The 21,451-nt window shown below is 38.4% G+C and overlaps 1 protein-coding gene across 1 annotated transcript in view; it reads left to right on the top strand.

The window, feature by feature from the left end:
• The window catches only part of LOC103606333 (formin-2-like), a gene marked incomplete at its 3' end in the record, with an annotated part of 94,470 nt that overhangs the window by 33,026 nt on the left and 39,993 nt on the right, over window positions 1-21,451 (top strand). The window contains exons 3-7 of the mRNA XM_008590950.1: window positions 12,541-12,632; window positions 12,848-12,977; window positions 14,040-14,186; window positions 16,965-17,024; window positions 17,670-17,790. Of these exons, the coding sequence (XP_008589172.1) occupies window positions 12,541-12,632; window positions 12,848-12,977; window positions 14,040-14,186; window positions 16,965-17,024; window positions 17,670-17,790 (550 nt within the window). The remainder of the gene's footprint in view (window positions 1-12,540; window positions 12,633-12,847; window positions 12,978-14,039; window positions 14,187-16,964; window positions 17,025-17,669; window positions 17,791-21,451) is intronic.

Raw genomic sequence — 21,451 nt, 5'->3', positions numbered from 1 at the left:
GTAGAGTACAGGAAGTGTCTCTTGCAGATTCCCTCTTTAATAACTATTCAGCTCTTCAGGGAGGACACACATATATTGAACATTTTCCAGTAATTTTCCATGACGGCAGGCAAGCAGTAGGGAAATGGCGTGGTTGGCAAGCAACCACAATAAATTTTGCCATCCTGGTGCCATAAATGTTCACTAGACTTTATTCTGCCTTATCCCTTTATTGTGCTTATGTTACAGGAATATACTTAAGACTAGGAATACTGTAGTTTAGGTAGAAGATTTTCAGGTTTGGTGTGTGTATGGTCATGTAAGGTAGAGATTATTTAATGGTAACAAACATAATTGTTATAAGTGCCTGCTGCGTACCTCAGTTATTACTAAAACTGAGTCCTGCCTTTAAATTATACATGAATATTAAAAACATTTGATGGTTTTGATGTGTTTAGCTTGACACGGTCATCAGCCTTCCCTCCTTGTTGTGCATGATTGCAACAACTGAAATGTAACTTGAAAGTAAATTTATTAAGGGAATAAATAGTCAACTCTCTTAATAAGGATGTAGAATTGCTGTCACATTTTCCTTCACTGAACTCATTTAGGATGTTGAGTGATTCCAGATGGTACCTTGTGTATTTGGCTCTGAACCTCTTGTTTTCTCTCAAGTTTGCCAACATACAGTTAAGTATTCAAGACTTTCATGTCCCTGAAGAGCCATTCAGCCTTTGGACATAAAACTGTAGGTTGCTGTGGTGTATGTGATCACCATTTTGCAGGTTATCCTAAATCTTTGACAATTAAAGATATTAAAGTTGTTAATGTACCTAGAGAAGAAAGATCTGTGGGACTATAGTGTTTGCAGACAAAAAAAGCATAGCTCTTGAAAGCCTAGTTTTTGAGATTAGATGAGGCCTGAGTCAACAAGCAGTCTACAGACAACCCCTAAACTCTGGAATATGTAATGTGCAAAAATATATTTTTAGGGGTGCTTTAATAACAGAGATGTATTTTTCCTTATAAGTGCTGGGAAGTCCCCAAACACACAAAATGCTGTTTCATCCATAACATAACTTCTGTATAGATTTTTTAAGAATAGTCAAATAAAATGAGAGAACCTAACCATAGATCTAAGATTGTTTTCAGTAAATATTTAGAGCAGGCCTACTATCTGCCTGGCACTATCCTAGATATTGGTGTTATAAAAATGAATGTTATATTCACCTCTTTGAAGAGCTCTGAGTAAAATGTGGATGAAAAATATGAAACTAAATAATTACAGCCCAATGTGATAAGTGCTAGGATAGAGTTCTGTGGAAAGAGTGGGATACTTGCTGAAGAGGCAATAATTACTTGATCCTGGCATTGCTGGGAGAGTGTTCACAGTGAGGCAGTGTTTGGCGTTGTTCTTAAATGTTGGATAGTATTACATAGGAGAGAAGATGTAAGGACATCCCAGCGGATGGGGCAGTTTGACCAAAGGCATAGATGTGGAAAACTACAATGTATTTCGTGAGAGAATTCTGTGTTGCTGGAAAGTAGTGCATAGTGGAATTGGAGTCAGGGGAGGGGCAGAGATTGAGTGTGGCTGGGATGGATGTGGTCAGATGGCTCCAGGGTGGCAGTGAGATTGAGAGGAAGTAGTCTGATTCTGAGATTTTTTTCAGGGTTAGAATGCCATTTGAGAAGCATTTGCTTAGTAGCATCATTGATAGACTCAGGCAGCAGAAATGGGTATCAGTCAATATTAATATCTTCTTCTCCCTTCCCCCACAGATTTCTTCCTTTCCGTAGAAGTAATAATTTTCCCCAGGAGTTGAAATAGTAGAGTTTAGTTGCGGGGGAACCTGGGTCTGGGGTAGTGGAAGTCAAAATATTTGGTGAGATCAGTGATGTCAGCCTGCATTCTTAGTCTGTACTGACCTGTGGTTAGATAAAAGGAATGTTTGGATTTTAGGTATGGTGAATCTTTGGAAATTCATGAAAACGTCCAGGTTAGCAGCAACTAGGCTCTATTGTATTTACAGGCAAATACAGTAAATATTGAAAAAGGGATATTCTGGTACAAATCTTCTGCAGATCAGGATGGGAGTAGGAAAGGATATGCGGTAAAAGGAAAGAGGTAGCCAAAAGATAATCCTTGTAGTCCTTGTAGTACTAAAGACTGAAGTGATTGCATCTTGGAAGTTAACAAGCCTGGGACAGGAAAGTTTTACAAGTTGAATGTGCGTTATTAATTGCCCATGTCTTTAGCCATAACAAAGAATGAACCTATTTCAACAAATGACTCTCATCACCACTAGGGAAACACTAGGTATATCGTTAGTATCCCCTTCGTATATAGAAAATTATAAAAAATCTTTAAAATAATGGAAGAAGGTAGCTATAGAAATTTTAAGAAAACAGGGCTGGCCCGGTGGCTCACTGGATAAGTGCACCGCTTGGGAAGCGCGGCGGCGCTCCCGCCCGAGGGTTCGGATCCCACATACAGACCGGTTCCCACTCACTGGCTGAGCGAGGCGCGGGGGCAACACCGAGGGTTGCAGTCCCGTTGCCGGTCCCCAGTCCGGTACGGGGGCAACACTGAGGGTTGCAATCCGTTGCCGGACACGGAAAAAGACAAAAGACAAAAAAAAAAAAAAGAAAAGAAAAGAAAACAGGCGTGGTGTTACGAGCAATTTGGTATATTGTGGGCTTTTGCTTGAATCTGAAGCCCAACACAGATCATCTTTATTTCCAGTGTCCAGTGTAATGACTGGTAAACAATAAGCCTTTGAATAAATAAATCCCTAAAATTTACCTTTTTAAAGCCTGACCCTTATGGTTATATCAAACTCGTGGGCCACAAAAGAACATTTGAGATTAAGTTTACTTTGGAATTCAAACAAAACCAAAATTATCCAGATGACTTCTGGGTTCTGGTACAAATTTCAATCACTAGTTTGAGATTAGTTGTATGGTTATAGATAAGAGCAATAACATGGGCTTTAACAGGTAGAAAATAACAGACTTGCTTGATCTCTCATATTATGCAAGAAGGAAACCAAGATGATGGGCTTGAAGCAGTTGGTCATGGTTTATTAATGAAGAGCAGAATCTTGTAGATTTGGTTACCATTGTTTAGAAAAATCTATTATATTTTAGACCTCATTCTTCTGTATTTCTGCATATGGTATGAATGACGGGTGCACAATGGAGTTGCGTTCAGTGAATGCAGATGAATGAACTCATATGTGCCTTTGCTGGGTATGGCTTTCTTCTTTATTCACCTATTTGTCTACTGGCATCTGAAAGTACTAATTCTGTCTCATGTGTGCATAACTATTTTGGAGTTCATGTGACCTCTTAAGGACCCTCAATATACTCTTAGGATGGTGTTAATCAACTGGCATTATCTGCACATCATTGTCATCAATATGATTTTTTGTATTGTCCTCTCACTATTATCCTTCCTCTTTGTACCTTCTTTCTTTCCCCCTGATTTGGGAGTCTTTCTTTTTTTCCTGTTCAATTACTGATTTAGGCCCAGGGACTTAGGCAGGAGCCAAGCACGGCTCCCTCCACCTGGAAGCAGACAAGCATACCTGGGGTTCTAGATAGGAGCTGAGGGCAGCCCCCTCTGCCTGGAAGTAGGCAAGGAGCATACTGAAAAGACTTCAACCTGGCAGCCCACTACAGCCACCACCACCATGGCTGCTGCAAAAGTGGCTCAATGCCACAGCAGTAGCCACAGCCACCATACAAGCGGCCCACCAGACACTTGACTGCATTGACACAAGGAGAGTCACCATCAGAAACTGGAAAAAGAAGAGGCTGTCTCCTCAAAGCTCACTACATAAAAAAGAAGCAGTTACTCTACCAGATGACCCGACATCAATGTAGAGATACTAGAAATAAGAAGATCTAAGAAAATATGACACCACGTAAAGAATACAGTAATTCCCAAATACCAGACCCTGTAGAGCAGGAACCCTTGAAATAACTAAAAAGGAATTCTGAGCAACAATCTTTTTTTTTTTTTTTGTGACCGGTAAGGGGATTGTAACCCTTGGCTTGGTGTCACCTGCACCGCGCTCAGCCAGTGAGCGCACCAACCATCCCTATATAGGATCCAAACCTGTGGCCTCGGCGCTCCCAGCACCGCTGCTCTCCCAGCACCACACTCTCCCAAGTGAGCCACGGGGTCGGCCCCCTGAGCAACAATCTTAAGGAAACTCACTGAGATATGAGAAGACTCAGACAACACAATGAAATGAGAAAAAAAACAAACAGGATTTAGAGGAGGAAATTTACAAAGAGATAAATATCTTTAAAAAGAATGTGGCAGAACTCATGGAACTGAAATATTCACTCAGTAAAATAAAAAACACAATGAAGAGTTTAAGCAGCTGGCTAAAACAAGCACAGAAGAATTTCTGATCTCAAAGATAGTCTTTTCAAAATAACCCAGATGGACCAAAAAAAAAAAGAAAGAAAAAAAGAATTTCAAGAAGTGAAGAAAATCTAAGAGAGGTAGCAGACAACCTTAAGCACACAAACGTTCAAATCATGGGTGTTCCAGAAGGGGAAAAGAAAGGAAAAGGAATGGAAAACCTAATCAGTGAAATAATAATGAAAAACTTCCCAGATATATGGAAAGACATGGACCTTCATATCCAGGAAGGTCAAAGATCCCCAAACAGATTCAATCCAAAAAGGTCCTCTCCAAGACATGTTAGAGTAAAACTGGCAAAGCTCGAAGACAAAGAGAGAATCTTAAAAGAAGCTAGAGAAAAGTGTCTCACCTTAAAGGGAGCCCCTATCAGGCTAACAGCAGGCTTCTCAACAGAAACTCTACAGTCCAGAAGACAATGGGGTGATATATGTGAAATACTAAAAGAAAAAAAAAAAAACCTGCCACCCAAGAATATTGTACCCAGCAAGGCTGTCCTTCAGAAATGAGGGAGAAATAGTGTATTTTCCAGAGAAACAGAAACTGTGGGACTTCACCACCACACAACCAGCCCTGAAAGAAATCCCCAAAGGAGTTCTGCATCTGGGATCCAAATAACAATAATCACTGCCACAAATACACAACAAAGAAGAAAACCCACTGGTAGTACAAAGATGCAAATAAGCAAGAGAAAGAAACCAAACCTTACCATCACAAAACCCCATAATGACAATGAAACAAAAGCAAACAAACTGTCAGTCTCTTTGGAAGATGAAAGGGAAACAATTCATTTTTCTAAAACTAGTAAGGAAAAGAGAAGAGTCAAGCATTTGTCCTGTCTTTCCTATATGAATTGTTCCTTAGGGCAACCCTAAATATCTGAAGAGGGAACATTTCTGTCTGTTGAAGTATTCCAGCTAGTGAATAAGTAGGGAATAAAATTATTCAAATATGGTATTTTGCAAACCTCTGTTGAAAGAATGGATCTAGCAAGTGATCACCAATGTCTGCTAATGTCACACAGAGATGATCAGACATAATGGGCCTCCTGCAGTAAGCACACATACCTCTAAAACTAAATCTAACCTGAGTGAGACCAAGCCTTGGGATCCAGCAACCAATCATTAAATAATGCAGGGGATGGTGGAACATGTTAAATGGCACCATGGGAATGGAGCCAGCAAATCTAGACCTTGGGAAAAGGGGTAAAGGAGAAAAATTTAGATGAAGAGGGAAATTATAGATTAAAAGAAACTTAAGAGACAGTCGACATAGCAATCAAAGCAAGAAGCAGCACTTATTTGGATCCTGATGTAAACAAATCAATTGTAAGAAAAAAATAAGGGGAGAGAATTGGAGGAATTAAAACATGTTTAAAGTTTAATGATATCAAGGAATTATTATTGATTTTTAAAATGCAAATGTATACTACAAGAAAAGAAAAAGAATTGAAAGCATACAAATTTGTTTCCTTGTATTGAAAATAACCTATGATTGTATATTTTGCATTCCTAGAAGTAGGTTAACTGTGTTTTAAAATTCTTATAACTTCACACATTTTTGAAATCTTCCCTACACAATTTGTTTGTCTTAAATGTCAAAGCTGTAATAATTTGTCCTTTGATGTGATTGTATTTCCAATTTCTTGTTCATGTAAGATTTCAATAAAACTGAAAAATCTAAAAAAATCTTATTTAATTTCTCAATGTTTAAAAAACAACTAGACTGCTAACTGTATGCTATGAACCATACTAGTCCTTAGGATCATAGAGACACATAAGATGTGGCCCTTTTCCTCAAAAAACTTAAGTTCCAGTCAGCTGAAGAAGCAGACGTGTGTGTGCATGCGTGCACACGTGCGTATACATGTATGTGCATGCACACACATATATATCTCACTAGGAAGACAATGTGGTGAGATTAGTATAAAACAAAGCAAATACAAGGTTCTGTGCTATCATCCTGGAGAGAGACTAGTTATAATGGGGGTCAGGGTGATCACAGCAGGGGAGGTTACACCTAATCTCAACCAAGAGTATCCAGCCAAAGTGAGTGAAGCTATTCCAGAGAAGAAGACTTGGTTGGATGTGTGAGTTATTGGGCACATAGAAGCCTGTGCTTCAGCAGTGACTCGAATGCAAAGAGCAGAGCAAACAGAGGCAAATGAATGAACTTGGTCCTTCTCCATCCATCTAGAGCCAGCACAGTGTTGAAAACACAGGACTTATCTCTCCTTATTAACGAACCTTTCTCAGATTAATGCAGCTCAAAGTATTTTTTCCCCGTACTATCTTGGATATTTCTGTTTTTCTGAGGGAGAAGGCATTAATCAGGGAGTCACCAAAGTAAGTGTAAAATCACAGTGACGGTACGTGGAAAAGTATTTGGAAAATGGTCTTTGGTCAGAAAATAATTGCCATGCGGTGATGATTGATCATGTAATAATAAGCTTTCCAGAGCTAGGAATCCACATGTGGAAGGGCATGGTGGGGGAGGGAGAGAGCTGCCATTGCTCTATCACCTTAGAGAGAGCTAGGGCTGACACACGTGGACCTGGAGCAGCATGAGGCTGACCCTTGGGGACCTTGCTCAGCTGTGGCATGCATGTTGCCGGTTACCCTTTGCAAGATACTTAGGAGGGACTTTTTCTCTTCATCTATGCCATAAAATGTCTCTGAACCTGTCCTTTACCTTCATCATGCCTCCAGTAACTTTAATAATAACTTGATTTCCCCTCTGATCTCTGCCATCCCCAGGAGCCTCTCCTCTCTCTTTTTATTGACTGCTTCATCGCTGGAACTTTAGCCCCTTTGCTCTGCTCTCTCTCATTGTTTGTGCTCCTCACACAGAGGCTCCTCCAGACCTTTCTTTTTTTTAAGTCATCGTCCTCACCCTGAACTTCCTCACCTGTGGGAGACGATCTCACCTCCACGTTTATTGACAACATTGAGGTCACCAACATGAGAGATTTTTCTGATATTCTTTCCTGTGTCAAAGTCCTGGGTTTTCTTCCTTCCAACTTTGCTCCCAGCCTGAGGACAAAGGTGTCTCTGGCCTCTTCTCTCACATCTGCACTGGCTCCTCTTTTTCCTACCACCTGTTCTGAGAAGTGGGAGTCCTGTCCAGGATCTGTCCCTGGCTGGCTTCTGTCTTTCCTCTGAAGATTTGTCCTCAAGCACCTCTTCATGTGTTACTCGAGGGTAGCTGAATCCCAGTCACTTATCTTTTGCCCTAGCAGTTCTCCAGAACTGTTTGTAGATTCCAAAGCCTCCAAGTCCTCACAGGCCTCACTGTCACACCACCATTACTTAGTTCCATTAGAGCAGCACCCTTCACACTGGTGCATGGGAGTTTATTCACTTGTCTCCTGCTGTGTGCACTTCCTGAAGGCAGGCCTGGGGTTTGCCAGCAGCTGTTTTCCTCTCTGTCCCTGGCTGGCTTCTGTCTTTCCTCTGAAGATTTGTCCTCAAGCACCTCTTCATGTGTTACTCGAGGGTAGCTGAATCCCAGTCACTTATCTTTTGCCCTAGCAGTTCTCCAGAACTGTTTGTAGATTCCAAAGCCTCCAAGTCCTCACAGGCCTCACTGTCACACCACCATTACTTAGTTCCATTAGAGCAGCACCCTTCACACTGGTGCATGGGAGTTTATTCACTTGTCTCCTGCTGTGTGCACTTCCTGAAGGCAGGCCTGGGATTTGTCAGCAGCTGTTTTCCTACTCATGATGCCAGTGGGCTGTGGCAGCAGGCGGGCAGTATTCATCTGCTGAGTGTACAGACTCCAAGCCTGTCTCACGTTCCTCATAGGTACCCCACCTGGACACTTCAACTGGATAATTTTTCATTTGCTATTGACTTATATGCTATTCTGGTCAAGTTCTTTTTTTTTTCTTCCCCTCCCCTAAAGCACTGTCAGACTGAATAGGAGAGGGTGCCATCTGAACATTGGCACTTGACAAATCTGATCCTTTTAAATACAACCACACTAGACTGTAAGTAGTTGTTTGGTTTATGGCCTAGCTCACAAATGACTATTTTAAATCTTGAATACAAAAAAATTCAGGAAATAAAACTATAGGTATATTACTCCAATTATGGACAGTCTTTACTAAACAGTGTTTATTGCATGTTTGCAACTTGGGGGCATATACAAGCTGTGAGGAGACTTCATAGATGTGTCCAGGGCTGTAGAGATTGGTACGCTTGCTTCTTTAAGACACTTAAAAATTCAGAATGTGTGGCTTCAGGGACACCACCATCATCTTTCTGCATATCCACCATTGCTCTGGTTTTAGAATGAAAAGAGATACATTTTTTCCGATGTAATTGGTTGAAGGAGAAAATGAAGGGGTTCAAGGGTATATACTTATACTAACTCTCATATACAAGGGGCCTTCAAAGAGTTCATGGAAAGATTTGTATTGTTTTTAATTCTATTTTTTCCCAAATTTTTGAAGTACCCTTGCATATACACGTGGATATTCACAGACACACACATACTAAGTTGATCCTCATTATTTGTGGATTCCATATTTGCAAATTTGCTGACAGCCCAAAATCAATATCCATGGGGCTTTTATGATTCTTCATGGTCTTGTGCTGAGTGGTGAAAAATTTGAGTCTCCCTACATGCATGCTACGAGCTGAGGCCAAACAAGGGGGCATTCTGCCTTTTTTCAGTTCTCATACCATTAACAAGTATCCCTTTTGCAGCCTATTTAGTTTTTGCATCTTGTGCTTTATGTTAGTGATTTTGCAGAGTTGAAGTGCTGTGTAGTATTCCTAAACACAAGAAAGCTATGTGCCTTGTGGGGAAAAATCTGTGTGTTAGATAAGCTTTGTTCAGGCATGAGTTATGATGCTATTGGGCATAAGTTTAGTATTAATGAATCAACAGCATATATTTTAAAAGGTGTCTTTAAACATAAAACAAAGTTATGTATTGATAGATTGATGAAAATGTTGTGACTCCTGGGGCTACAGGAACCTTGTATTTTCCCTAGCTGTAATGGTTTGCTATCTGCTAATTTAGTGTCCATTACCATGAATAATGAGAATGGACAGTGTGTGTGTGTGTGTGTGTGTGTGTGTGTGTGTATGAGAGTGAGAGCACAGAGATCACCTGGATGGAGTTAACTAAGCTCCAGAGAGGAGAAGAAAAAAACAGAAGAGAGAGAGCATCCTGCACGTGCAGCTGTGGGGAAGAAGAGAGGAGCTTATGTCTGGGACAGAGACAAAGTGACAGTTCCCTCTACTTGCCATAAGGCATACAAAGAAAGCTTCATTTCTTTCTGAAGTGAGCAGAAATGGTCTGAGAGTGCAGGGTAGAAAGGACTAATCAGTTAGTAATTCATATGTGCTGAGTAGTCTGTTGAGTGACTCTAGAGCACTGCCAGAAAATCGCTTTGTTCTAAAGACACAAGAAATGTTATCCATCTCCTGTATTTTTAATTATCACTCTGATTTACCTTGGCCATCTTTTTTCTCTATAGCTGCCTTTTGAGGCATTTTTGTTTTTGTATTTTAAGATCTGGGAAGATTTACTGGGCCTGTGGAGTGGGTTTCTAGTCACTCAGCCCAGGCACCAGCACACAGCTGGGTTAAGTCCATGTCAAGATATCTAAAGTTCAAAACATGAAATCAAACCAATGAACATAATTACTTCATCACATTGTAGTAAGCTTGATTTTTTTTTCTTTTACTTTTGAGGTTTTGGGTATAGAATGAGGTTGGGCTTGGAGATGGCAGACTAACCAACTGTTCTGGTAGAAGCTGTCATTTCTTTTAAAAGAATAGAAAAATTATAGGGATTGGAAACCTTTATGTATTATACTTGGGTGTAGACCTATATGTCTTAAAAGAAACCTTGCCTTATTGGCATTCTTAGCTTTAATATTATTGTTATAATTTGACCCTGGTCTCTTATTTGCCTGAAAGATGTGTATTGTCTTTTTGGGATCCGAACCCTCGGACGGGAGCGCCGCCGCGCTTCCCAAGCGGCGCACTATCCAGTGCGCCACCGGGCCGGCCCAATAAGTGGTATTCTGATAGTGTCTGCGAGGCTGACTCTTACAGGTAACTGTTAGGTATGAGGTGGTTTTTACTCCCCTAAAATTCTTGGGAGGGCCACAATAAACCAGGGGGAAAATGATTACCATGCAATTAAAGTTTCTGAAAAAGATTATTAGAGTTTGGAGTAGCTTGGGATATTTGCAGCAAAATGCACCTCTTATGCTTCTTTGTATGATTTTGATGCACAACATTCAAAACAAAATTGATGCAACTGTCAGAGGATCAGCTTTTCTCTCTGGCTGATCTATCATCTGTTCCCCTTCCCCTGTTAAAATAAGCTGCTTTTGAGGCAACAAGTCTTGTTAGTTAATGCCATCAACTAAAAACCTGCATTTCAAAACAAGGGAATCCGTAAATACCAAGAAGTAGTTACCGTTGTTTCAATGATATCTGTTGATTCTCTAGAAATCTGTCAGGTTCTATCTTCTACAGCAGTTCTTGACTAAGCTGCTTTCTTCTTAACTAAAAAATAATGATGGAAGAATTTTAAGTTCTGAGGACTGGACTCAAACTCACCACATATGATGGTGTATTCACTCCTTAATGCGTTTAGAAAATGTGGTATTTTGGCTCTTTGAAACATCTTTGTGAGTTGTAAAATAAAGACAAGACTACAAATAAAAATAACACAAGAGCTCTATAAAAAGAAACACATTTGTGCTTCTTAAAGTCTGGAATTTCTACCTTATGTTAAAAGTGCAGAGTATCCTTTCCCAGCGAGAAAAAAAATAGGATGGCAAATTTGTAATTTGAGATTATGAAGGGTAAAAAAAGAAGAGACACTTAAGAAGGAAATAAACCTAGAGCCATTTTGGTATCAAAAGGAAAGTTCACCAAAAGATCAAAACCTTTTTAGTTTTGTTCCATGACTTAATAATTTTTAGAGTGCAGCTTTATGACCTGGGGGCCATCAAGGTCTTCTCCCCTGCTGCCTCTAAGCAACTTCATTGAAAAGGCACAGCTGAAGCTTTTGCTAGCTCCTGCTCCAAGCACTCAGCAGCTTCAGCCTGCAAGCAGCCGGGGCTTGAAACAGCCAGAGCAGGTTTTTCTTTCTCTGATTGTGGCTTCTCTCACTTTCATGTACTCTGTAGGTCTCTCCTCCTCTTCCCTTGGCCGTCGTTGCTTTTCTATAGTTATAAATTTGTTGATTTGTGGGAGAGAGTGATGCTAGGGACCATCTATTCCACCATCTCGACTGGAAGCCTTCTTTAAAAATGTCATAAAATCTTTAGGATCTAATTGCTTCCAAATTTAACTTGATTGATTTTTGAATAAGAAATATCATTTTTAAATGAAATATTTGCATTCAAGAGAGTATCATAAACAGCTGTAATAAAGGAAAACTGTATTGTTTTAAAACACAATTGAATGAATAAATGTTTTGCATATCATTAATAAACTGTATTGTTTTAAAACACAATTGAATGAATAAATGTTTTGCATATCATTAATAGTCAATGACATTACTTGGAAGATGCTGTTGATTAAATTGTGTCTCCCAAAGTTCCAGGCATTAGAAACTTAACCCCTACTTAAAAGTGTTAAGAGGGTGGGAAATCGTATTATGGTAATTAAAATGTGAAGCCTTGAAGAGGTGATCAGATTGTGAGGACTATGCCCTAGTGTGTGGAATAATCCAGTGACGGTTTAATGGTGGTCATGGGCATGGTTCTGATGGCTTTAAGAGGAGAGTGAGTGAAGAAGTTAGTCTGTCTCAGCTCCTGCCATATTTGGTATGTGACACCCTGTGTTGCTTTGAAGAGTCACCACCAACTGAAAAGGCCCTCACCATCTGTTCCCTGGGCTTTGGACTTCCCAGCCTGTGAAACTGTTTTGCTTCTTTACAAATTACCCAGTTTCAGGTATTTCTATTATAAGCAACAGAAATGGACTAATGCAGAAGATTTGGGGATGTTCTTGTTTGCATTAAATATATGTACACTTTAAAATGCCTTGTGAATTAACTAAAGCTTTACTACGAACAGATACTAAGAAGTAAGAAAATATAGAGAGTTTTGCTCTTTTAAGATCATCATTATCTGTTTTTTCCAGAGAGCACAGTCAGATGAACTGGAAAAAATTGAAAAGCATGGCCGGTCCTCCAAAGACAAGGAAAATGCCAAGTCTCTGGACAAACCTGAACAGTAAGCATGCCTTAGGACATCCAGGCAGATGCCCATGCAGAGGGCATCCAGGCTACAGTAGGCTCTCTCCATTTAGAAAATGCAGTGTCTTTAGTGCATACTTGTATAAATGAGACGAGGCTAAACGTTTCGTGCATACTTGTATGAATGAGACGAGGCTAAACATCCATTTATGTGAGTTCTGTTTTCCTCATAACATGGCTTTATTTCCCTAGGTTCCTTTATGAACTATCACAAATCCCCAACTTTTCGGAGCGAGCCTTTTGCATCCTGTTCCAAGCCACATTTTCAGAAAGCATTTGCTCAATTCACCGTAAACTAGAATTACTACAGAAGTTGTGTGAGGTAGGTTCTGGTCCAAAGAGCACTGAACTTGAGTTCTGAGATTTAACTTTGTTCAATGCTGTCCATATTTCAGAAAAATGTTCTTTTACTTACTCTGAGTGCTCATTAAATTTGATGGATAGGAATTTCACAGAAGGGAGCATTTAATGATGAGCTTCAAGATCAAAGCAAATGTTCAGATTGGCACATGGGCTGCAGGACCACGTTTCTGGTGTGGCCAGTGCATGTCAGCCTCTGGAGATTTCTCTTCCTTCTGCTTTTGCCAGAAGAAAATCTCCACTTTTCATGCTCCTCTCAAGACATCAGACTTCCAAATGAATGTGATCTGAAGACATTTTATTTACTTTCCTTCATTTTTTGGAAGGACCCCTCCACAAATTGTTAATAATTATCTTAACCAAATGATGTAGAAACAGCCATATGACTCAACAGAAGATAAATGTCCTTCTGAAAACAAGGAATAAATGCTTGGCAGAAATGACCAATATAAGCATTTAAAACAATTTGTCAAAAATCAATAGTACCATTTGTTCTGGTTGTGGCAAATCATTTTGAAAAGTGGAAAGATGTTATTAAAGACTCATTTTCAGAAGAAGTGACATGCACATTCAAGATTAAACGTAGTGCTTTGGAAGAAGTGAGTGTGAACATTTTGGGGTTGAACCTAAATTTGGAAATTAGTCTATATGGCTGCTTTTAGGTTTCTGGCAAGTTATGGAAAACATTTTTGTTAAGGACATAGGCACAATTAATGCAATGGTATTATTTTGTAATACTTCTCATATTATGGCCTTATTTGTTTTCCTTGCAATTACATCACAGAAATGCCCTAGATTGACATCTCTGAGCTTACAAAAGCATACCCGAATGCTTGTTGATGGTGCAGCTTTTTAAAGTGAACTCTGGAGGTACTGCTCTTAAAACATACCTGATAATTAGGGATGATAAAAATTGGTTGTGACCAAACACTATTAGTACAATATGGGTAGCTGTCACTTACTTAAGATGATTTGAAGAAAACCTTGCATAAAGGGAAAAAAAGTTCTTTGTCCTCTTTTGCAGACATTACAAAATGGCCCAGGGGTTATGCGAGTTCTGGGTTTGGTTCTTGCCTTTGGCAACTACATGAATGGTGGAAATAAGACTCGGGGGCAAGCAGATGGTTTTGGATTAGACATTCTCCCAAAGCTGAAAGATGTCAAAAGCAGTGTAAGTACTCTGTATGAATAGAAGTAGGCAAATTGAGGATTGGGTGTTTTGTTTAGTTAATAGGTTTGATTGTAAACCAGTTATAGTAAATATTTCTTTTTGTTCTAAAGTCAAAAGTTTCTTTATATTCTGAGCTATATAGCAGTAATGGCCATCAGATATTCGTGATTTAGTGAATAATAATATTTCCTAAAGTGAGTAATTTTGAGTCTTATGTCAAATGAATAATTACAATATTTTTATTTATTTATTTTTTTATCTTAACCCTTGACTTAGTGTTGTCAGCACCACGCTCTCCCAAGTGAGCCACGGGCCGGCCCTATTACAATATTTTTATTTATTTATTTTTTTATCTTAACCCTTGACTTAGTGTTGTCAGCACCACGCTCTCCCAAGTGAGCCACGGGCCGGCCCTATTACAATATTTTTAAATAAAATTTTTTTTACTGTATTTTACCATGTGTGCTAATATTTGTCCTTTTGGAATCTGAGGACTAATTGTTTTCTGTGAATTAGACAGTATATTCATTATTTTCTTCTTCACCGTAGTGAGTAGTGGAGGCCAACAGGCCCGTGTTTTGAAAGCAGAACAACGATGAGTGCAAGCAGTTTGGTGGGTGGGAATGTCTGAGCCCTTTTGCAGACCTAATTATCTTTTGATCCCACTTCTACAGTTGTGTTTGGTTAAAATTAACATCTAGGAGGCTGTGAGAGTGTCAGTGGAAACATAAGGTTAGGAGTGATGGTCAGAGTCACAGACAACGTCTGGGAGGGTAAACTTACGAAATAAAGGAGTTATGCTCCTCTGATAAAAGAAGCATCACGCAGAAGGATATGAGGAAGGAATAACGGACATGTTCCTAAAATATTTATTTTAAGTAAATGTTGTCTTGTAGAGATGAAAATGTATAGGATTATCCTTCCTAGATAATGAAATAATCTCTCTCATAAGAGAGAGATACTTTTTTAAAAATCTTTTTTGTCAGTCAACAGTTTGTTTATTCTTTCACTGAGTGTCTATGAAATGTCGGACACTGTGCTTTTCCAAAATTGCATTGACAATACCAACGGCAAATGATTTTTGTGATTTTTATGGTTGTGTTTGTTCAGATGCTGTTATATTTTTATGATATACATTTTCATAGGAACTTCCAGTACATAGACCTGATAAATCACATTTGTTAACAAAAACTCTTTTATAAACATATGTTAGCTGTTCAATAGTTCTTAGCAACTGCTTAATGGATCAAAGCAAATTACCTTCGCAAATAACATTGTAATATAGATAACATCAATATAATGTTTAATTTATGGATCTGAAATAGATTCCAGTAATCCTAATTATATGTGAAAAGGAATTATGTGAGGAATTCTTAAAGAAATTCTCCATTAAGTTTAATTTTTATTTTACATTACATCTTAATTACATAAATTAATAAAACAATACTGAATCAAGAAGCAAGGGGTTTTTTTTGTTTTATTTTATTTTCACTTGCACTTTCAGAAGGGCTATGCAGTGTCTTCTTCAATTGGTGCTTTCTCTATAAAACAAATTAACTGTACTCACTCCTCAGTCCTATTTGTATACTTCCATGGACAGAGCTGGTGCTTTGATCATCAGAAGTTTCTCTCAGCATGCCTATCGGTATGCCTTTAATAAATGTTTTGTTAATTAATTCAGGCCAATCATTTCATTGATTTACACGTTAGGATAGAGAAAGGAAGTCAAACTGCTTAAATCATTTTACAAGCAAGTCCTGCTTAATGAAGGAAGTCTCTATCAGATATATTACTATTTCATGTCAAACTTCATTATGCAGAGGTATTGCTCTTTTTTATAAACGGGGAAATTCGATTATATTAAATGTTACAGAGGTGGTAGTTTGTATTGTAGGGTTTCTTTTTGAACTAAAATATATGTATGGTCTCTCAAGTTCAGATTATGTACTATTAATGTAGAGCAATGCAGAAAAGTTAATTAAAAATTAATGCCTCTTGCTGACCCGATTATTTTACAACATATATATGTGTCAAAATATCAGGTTGTACAACTTACAGTTAGAATGTATAAGTTAAAATTTTAAAAATAAAATAAATTAATGCCTAAAAATGCACCGGAAAGGAGATGAAAACTACCCTTTGAAGACTATTATACATGAAACAATTTTACATTTTTTAATAGAACCACACACATTGTCTTATTTATAGCTGCAAGGGTATTAATTCCTCAATCTCAGTTGCTGATATAACAAATTATAATATGCATTAGCATTTTAAAAGCACTTACTTACCTAACTTTTTCATTTCCCTAGTCTAGATGCAAATGAATGTCAATCAAACATAGTGCTGGATTGGTGCCTGCTAGTGTAGTTTATGAATGTATAAATGCTAGCAATATTTAATTATTTCACTTAGGGTCAAAGTTTTAAAGCATAAATATAATTATCAAATAAAAATTCATAATGAAAATATAAAATAATGGAACAAAAATCAATGAACTGAATTTTCGATGAAGGAGCATAAAAATAGGAAAGTATTTACCATTGAAACTCTGCCCTTAAACACCCCTGCAAGCTTAGATTGGAACACTGGGGGTTGGGGGGTCTCTTCTATGCATTAAACTCCTTAGATACAAGGAGGCAATTCAAAGTGATATTCGCATTTCATTCTAAATTTTGTCATGTATATATGTGGATTAACTAGAATTTATTTTATTTAACACTCTATATTTAATGATTTTTAAAATCTGTTCTTATGGATTGTGGTCTTTCTGCCTAGGACAATAGTAGAAGCCTTTTGTCGTATATCGTTTCATATTATCTACGAAATTTCGATGAGGTAAGATAATTTTTACATAGACTCGTATTTTTCATTTGCTGGGTGTATTAGGCTGTTTGTGTTGCTTATAACAGGATACACAGAACTGGGTGATTTATAAAGAAAAATGAAATTTATTGCTTACAGTTTCTGAGGCTGGGAAGTTCAAAGTCCATCCAGTGATGGTGACAGCAACACAGGGGTCTCACATTGCAAGATGGTGGAAGCAGAACAGAGAGAGCAAGAGAGAGAGGAGGACAGACCCTCCTCTTCTTTTAAAGCCCTCAGAACCATGCCCTGACCACCATTTTTAATCCATTCACTACTGCATGGTCCTACAATCTAATCACCTCTTGAAGTCTTCACCTTTCAATTACCATAATAGGATTCCCACCCTCTTAACAGTCACAGTGGGGTGTAAGTTTCTAATACATAAAACTTGGGGAACATAATTCAAGCTTCAGTGAGTTTGGGGGGGACATAATTCAATCCACTACATTCCACCCCTGGCCCCCCAAAACTTATGTCTTTTCACATGCACTGGGTAATTTTTCAGTTGTTTTATTGTTGTTGTTTTGATTTGGTTTTTGCAATTGCTGCTGTTGTGTTATTCTTATTTCTGTTGATGCTAATTTGTTTAAAAAGTATGTGTTTCTTGCTAATTAGGATGCTGGAAAAGAACAGTGTGTTTTTCCACTGCCCGAACCCCAAGACCTTTTTCAGGCCTCACAGATGAAGTTTGAAGATTTTCAAAAGGATCTCAGAAAACTGAAGAAAGACTTGAAAGGTAACGTAATTTAGAACTCTCATTTTTTTATGTATGCTTTTTTAATGAGAGAAGGCAGACTTTTCAATGTTTTTGAAGAACTGAATTAGTTTTTTATATCCTTGTAGAAATAGAGTATATGTGTGTGCATGTCACAAGAAACATTTTGCCAATGTTCTTATTCTTTTGTTGTTTAAAAACTTATGTGTTTGGGAATTTAGATATTGAGTAGTATCTTGGTTATTTGAAAGAACCTGTTTCATTAGGAACAAGCTTGTGTCTCATTTATATGTTATAGGCAAGAACATTTGGACATTCAATCATATCATGACTGGACACACAAATCATGTCTTAGTTAAAAGATAAAATAGTCCCTCTCCACTCTCCCTTGGTATAATTGCCTGAGATTCTGTGGCTTCTAAAATTTCCTAGGAACACAATATCTTCTTTCACACATTTGGTCAAAAAACACATAAATGTTCATTGTTTTACTGTCTGTCCAGAAGCCTTATATCAAATCATTTTGAAGAGAGCCTGAAATTCTTAAAATTTTTAAATTAAAAATGATGTTTACTCTAAAACAAATAGTTTGCAATTTTTAAAATTTTTCTAAGGAAAATCCCTTTTATCCCATTTTCATGAAATCTATTCTTATTGTTATAGAGTTGAGAACACCTTAACTATCTATTTAAGCCTCCGTCCAACTCTATTCAGTACAGATAAACAGTGAAAAAATTGACATGAGTTTTCCATTTGATATTGTATTACTAGATGAGAAGAAGAAGCCTAAGTATTTTTGTCCAGAAACCAGAGAAATGTATAACTTTTTAACAAAGATACTGATCTCTAATGAAATTTATGGAGTTGTTATATCCTGGGCAAAAATGTTTTTAATGTGGACTTCAATGAACAAAGACACATTATATAGTTTGCTTGTAGTTCTTTTAAGTTGGAGCTAAAAAAAAAAAAAGGAAATGGAAGGGAAGGAAGGAAGGAAGAATAATTCACTGAACTTTCAAAAGGAGAGAACAGAACTGAAGCTACAAGAGGTAGGAAAGGAAAAGGGGAGGTTAGCAAGAAATTGGTAAAAGACCACGAAAAATTATTACATTGTGTAATGTTGCATATACTAATTATCCTGACTTGAGCATCACATGTTGTACACAGGTATTGATATTTCCCTATACCCCACAGATATGAACAATCATGTTTAAACAAACAAAAAAAAATTATAAGTAAAACAATTGAGATTGGTTTATGGGTGAATTTATATATAGTATATGGGTGGGTTTATGTATGGAGGTTCATTGTTGAGTATAAGCGGTCTTCAAAAAGTTTACAAAAAAATTGCATTATCTTTTAATTCTATTTTTCCATGAACTTTTTGTAGTACCCTCATATTAGAATTCCATAAGACCTTTCCTTTGTCTAGGTTGCAATTTAGAAGAGGCATCATGACCTTGAACTGTACAAAGATCATTAGTGATTATGTAGATATCTTCTTTTATTTTGTTTCTCATACTGTAGATGATGCATGATTCATTTTAATGGTAGAAGTATATGAATATATTGTGTATTTAATCTCTAAAGGAAAATTTTGGCCAAATGTATTTTTTAAATGGGAGAGTGTAGCCCTCTGAAGTTAAGTAAAATCAAATCTTCAACTCCAAGAAATACTGTGATTTGTAAGTATTTTTTCTGTTCACATTGTTGACCTTGTTAAAAAAGATACATATTTAGAAAATGGAAGAATATATTTTTTCAGTGTCAAACCTCACCCATGTAAAAACCTTTCTAATCGTTTTCGAAACATCAGACAGAAATATCATTGCCTCATTTGTTTGTCTTCAGAGGCTTAAGCCAGTCTGTGTTTTATGTGGGATGATATTATGACATCTTTTCGAGAACTTTGTGTCTACACATATGCATTAGAATTGGGTAGATGGAGGACTGCCCAAAAAACAAAAAACCATACGTCACTGTAGATCTTTGTTTTTTGAGTCATATTTCACCCGTCTTTGCTGATGTTGCGCACACATGCTCTTGCTCCTCACCAGAACAGATTCTCTGACTGTGTGGATGAAGATGTGTTGCTTTGGAATTCTGATCAGTCCATTTCTTAGCTCCTGTTGGGTAGAGAAGAGGGAGTTGATATTTTAAAGTTGAAATGAAAATAGAACTCTTTCCAAATATATGAAAGACTGTTCTGTGCAAACATCAACTTAAAAGCAGTCTTCTTGGGAGACATGAGAGCCACACCAGAACAGGCAGGATGTGTATGCCATGGAACATCCAGCACAGGCCAGTGCCCACCACACATAGAGGCCTGCGAGCCACCAGGCACACATGCCCCTAGCCAGTCACACCAAAACAGGCAGGAGCCATGGGACCTCCAGCCCAGGTCAGTCCCTACCAACTAGAGAGGCCTGAGAGCCACCAGGCCCACACACCCCAAGTCAGCCATGCTGGAGATGGCAGGTGCTGTGGGACCCCCAGCCCAGGTCAGTTCCCTCTTCCCAGAGAGGCCTGAGAGCTGCTGGGCCCATACACCCCACGTCAGCCATGCTGGAGCAGGTAGGTGCTGTAGGACCCCCAGCCAAGGCTAGTCCCTGCTGCCCAGAATTGGCAATCCCTTCAGGATCCAGGCCAGATATGAGGGTCGAACGAGTGGACTGTGATACCCTCTGCCACAATGATGAAACACCAAAGGAAAGATACCAGAAATATGAAAAAATCAAGAGAGTACATCACAACCAAAGGAAAATAATAATAATCCTCAAGCTCTAGATCCTACAGAACAGGAAGTCCTTGAAATGACTGACAAGGAATGTCAAGCGACAATTCTAAGGAAACTGAATGAGATGCAAGAAAATTCGATTAGACAACACAATGAAATGAGAAAAAATATACAGGACCTGATAGGAGAAATGTACAGAGAAATCATGTCCTGAAAGAGAATGTGGAGCTGAAGGATTCATTCAGTGAGATAAAAAACACAAGAGAGAGTCTAACCAGCAGGCTAGAACAAGCAGAAGAGAGAATTTCTGACCTTGAGGGCAGGCTGTTTGAATTAACAAAGGCGGACCAGAAAAAAAGAGAAAAGAATTTTTAAAATTGAAGAAAATCTAAGAGAGATAACAGACAACCTTAAGTGCTCAAATATCCGAATCATGGGTATTCTAGAAGGGGAAGACAAAGGAAATGGCATTGAAAACATATTCAATGAAATAATAGCAGAAAACTTCCCAGGTATAGGAAAAGTCACAGATCTTCAGATTCAGGAGGCCCAAAGATCCCCAAACATATTGAACCCAAAAAGGTCTTCTCCAAGACATGTTATGATCAAACTTGCAAAACTCAAAGACAAGGAGAGAATCTTAAAAGCTACAAGAGAGAAGCAGCAAGTCACCTATAAAGGAGCCCCAATCACACTAACATCAGACTTTTCATCAGAAACCCTAAAAGCCAGAAAAAAAATGGGATGATACATTCAGAATACCAAAGGACAAAAATTACCAGCCAAGAATACTTTACACAGCAAGGCCGTCCTTCTGAAATGAAGGATAAATAGTATATTTCTCGGGCCGGCCCGGTGGCGCACTGGATAGTGCGCCGCCTGGGAAGCGCGGCGGCGCTCCCGCCCGAGGGGTCGGATCCCCCAAGCAGACCGGTTCCCGCTCAC

Source organism: Galeopterus variegatus, unplaced genomic scaffold (assembly GCF_000696425.1).
Source record: "Galeopterus variegatus unplaced genomic scaffold, G_variegatus-3.0.2 Scaffold6482, whole genome shotgun sequence".
In the NCBI taxonomy this organism is placed as follows: Eukaryota; Metazoa; Chordata; class Mammalia; order Dermoptera; family Cynocephalidae; genus Galeopterus; species Galeopterus variegatus.
Note: the sequence above shows the minus strand (reverse complement) of the source record. Positions and strands in the feature narration are given on the sequence as shown.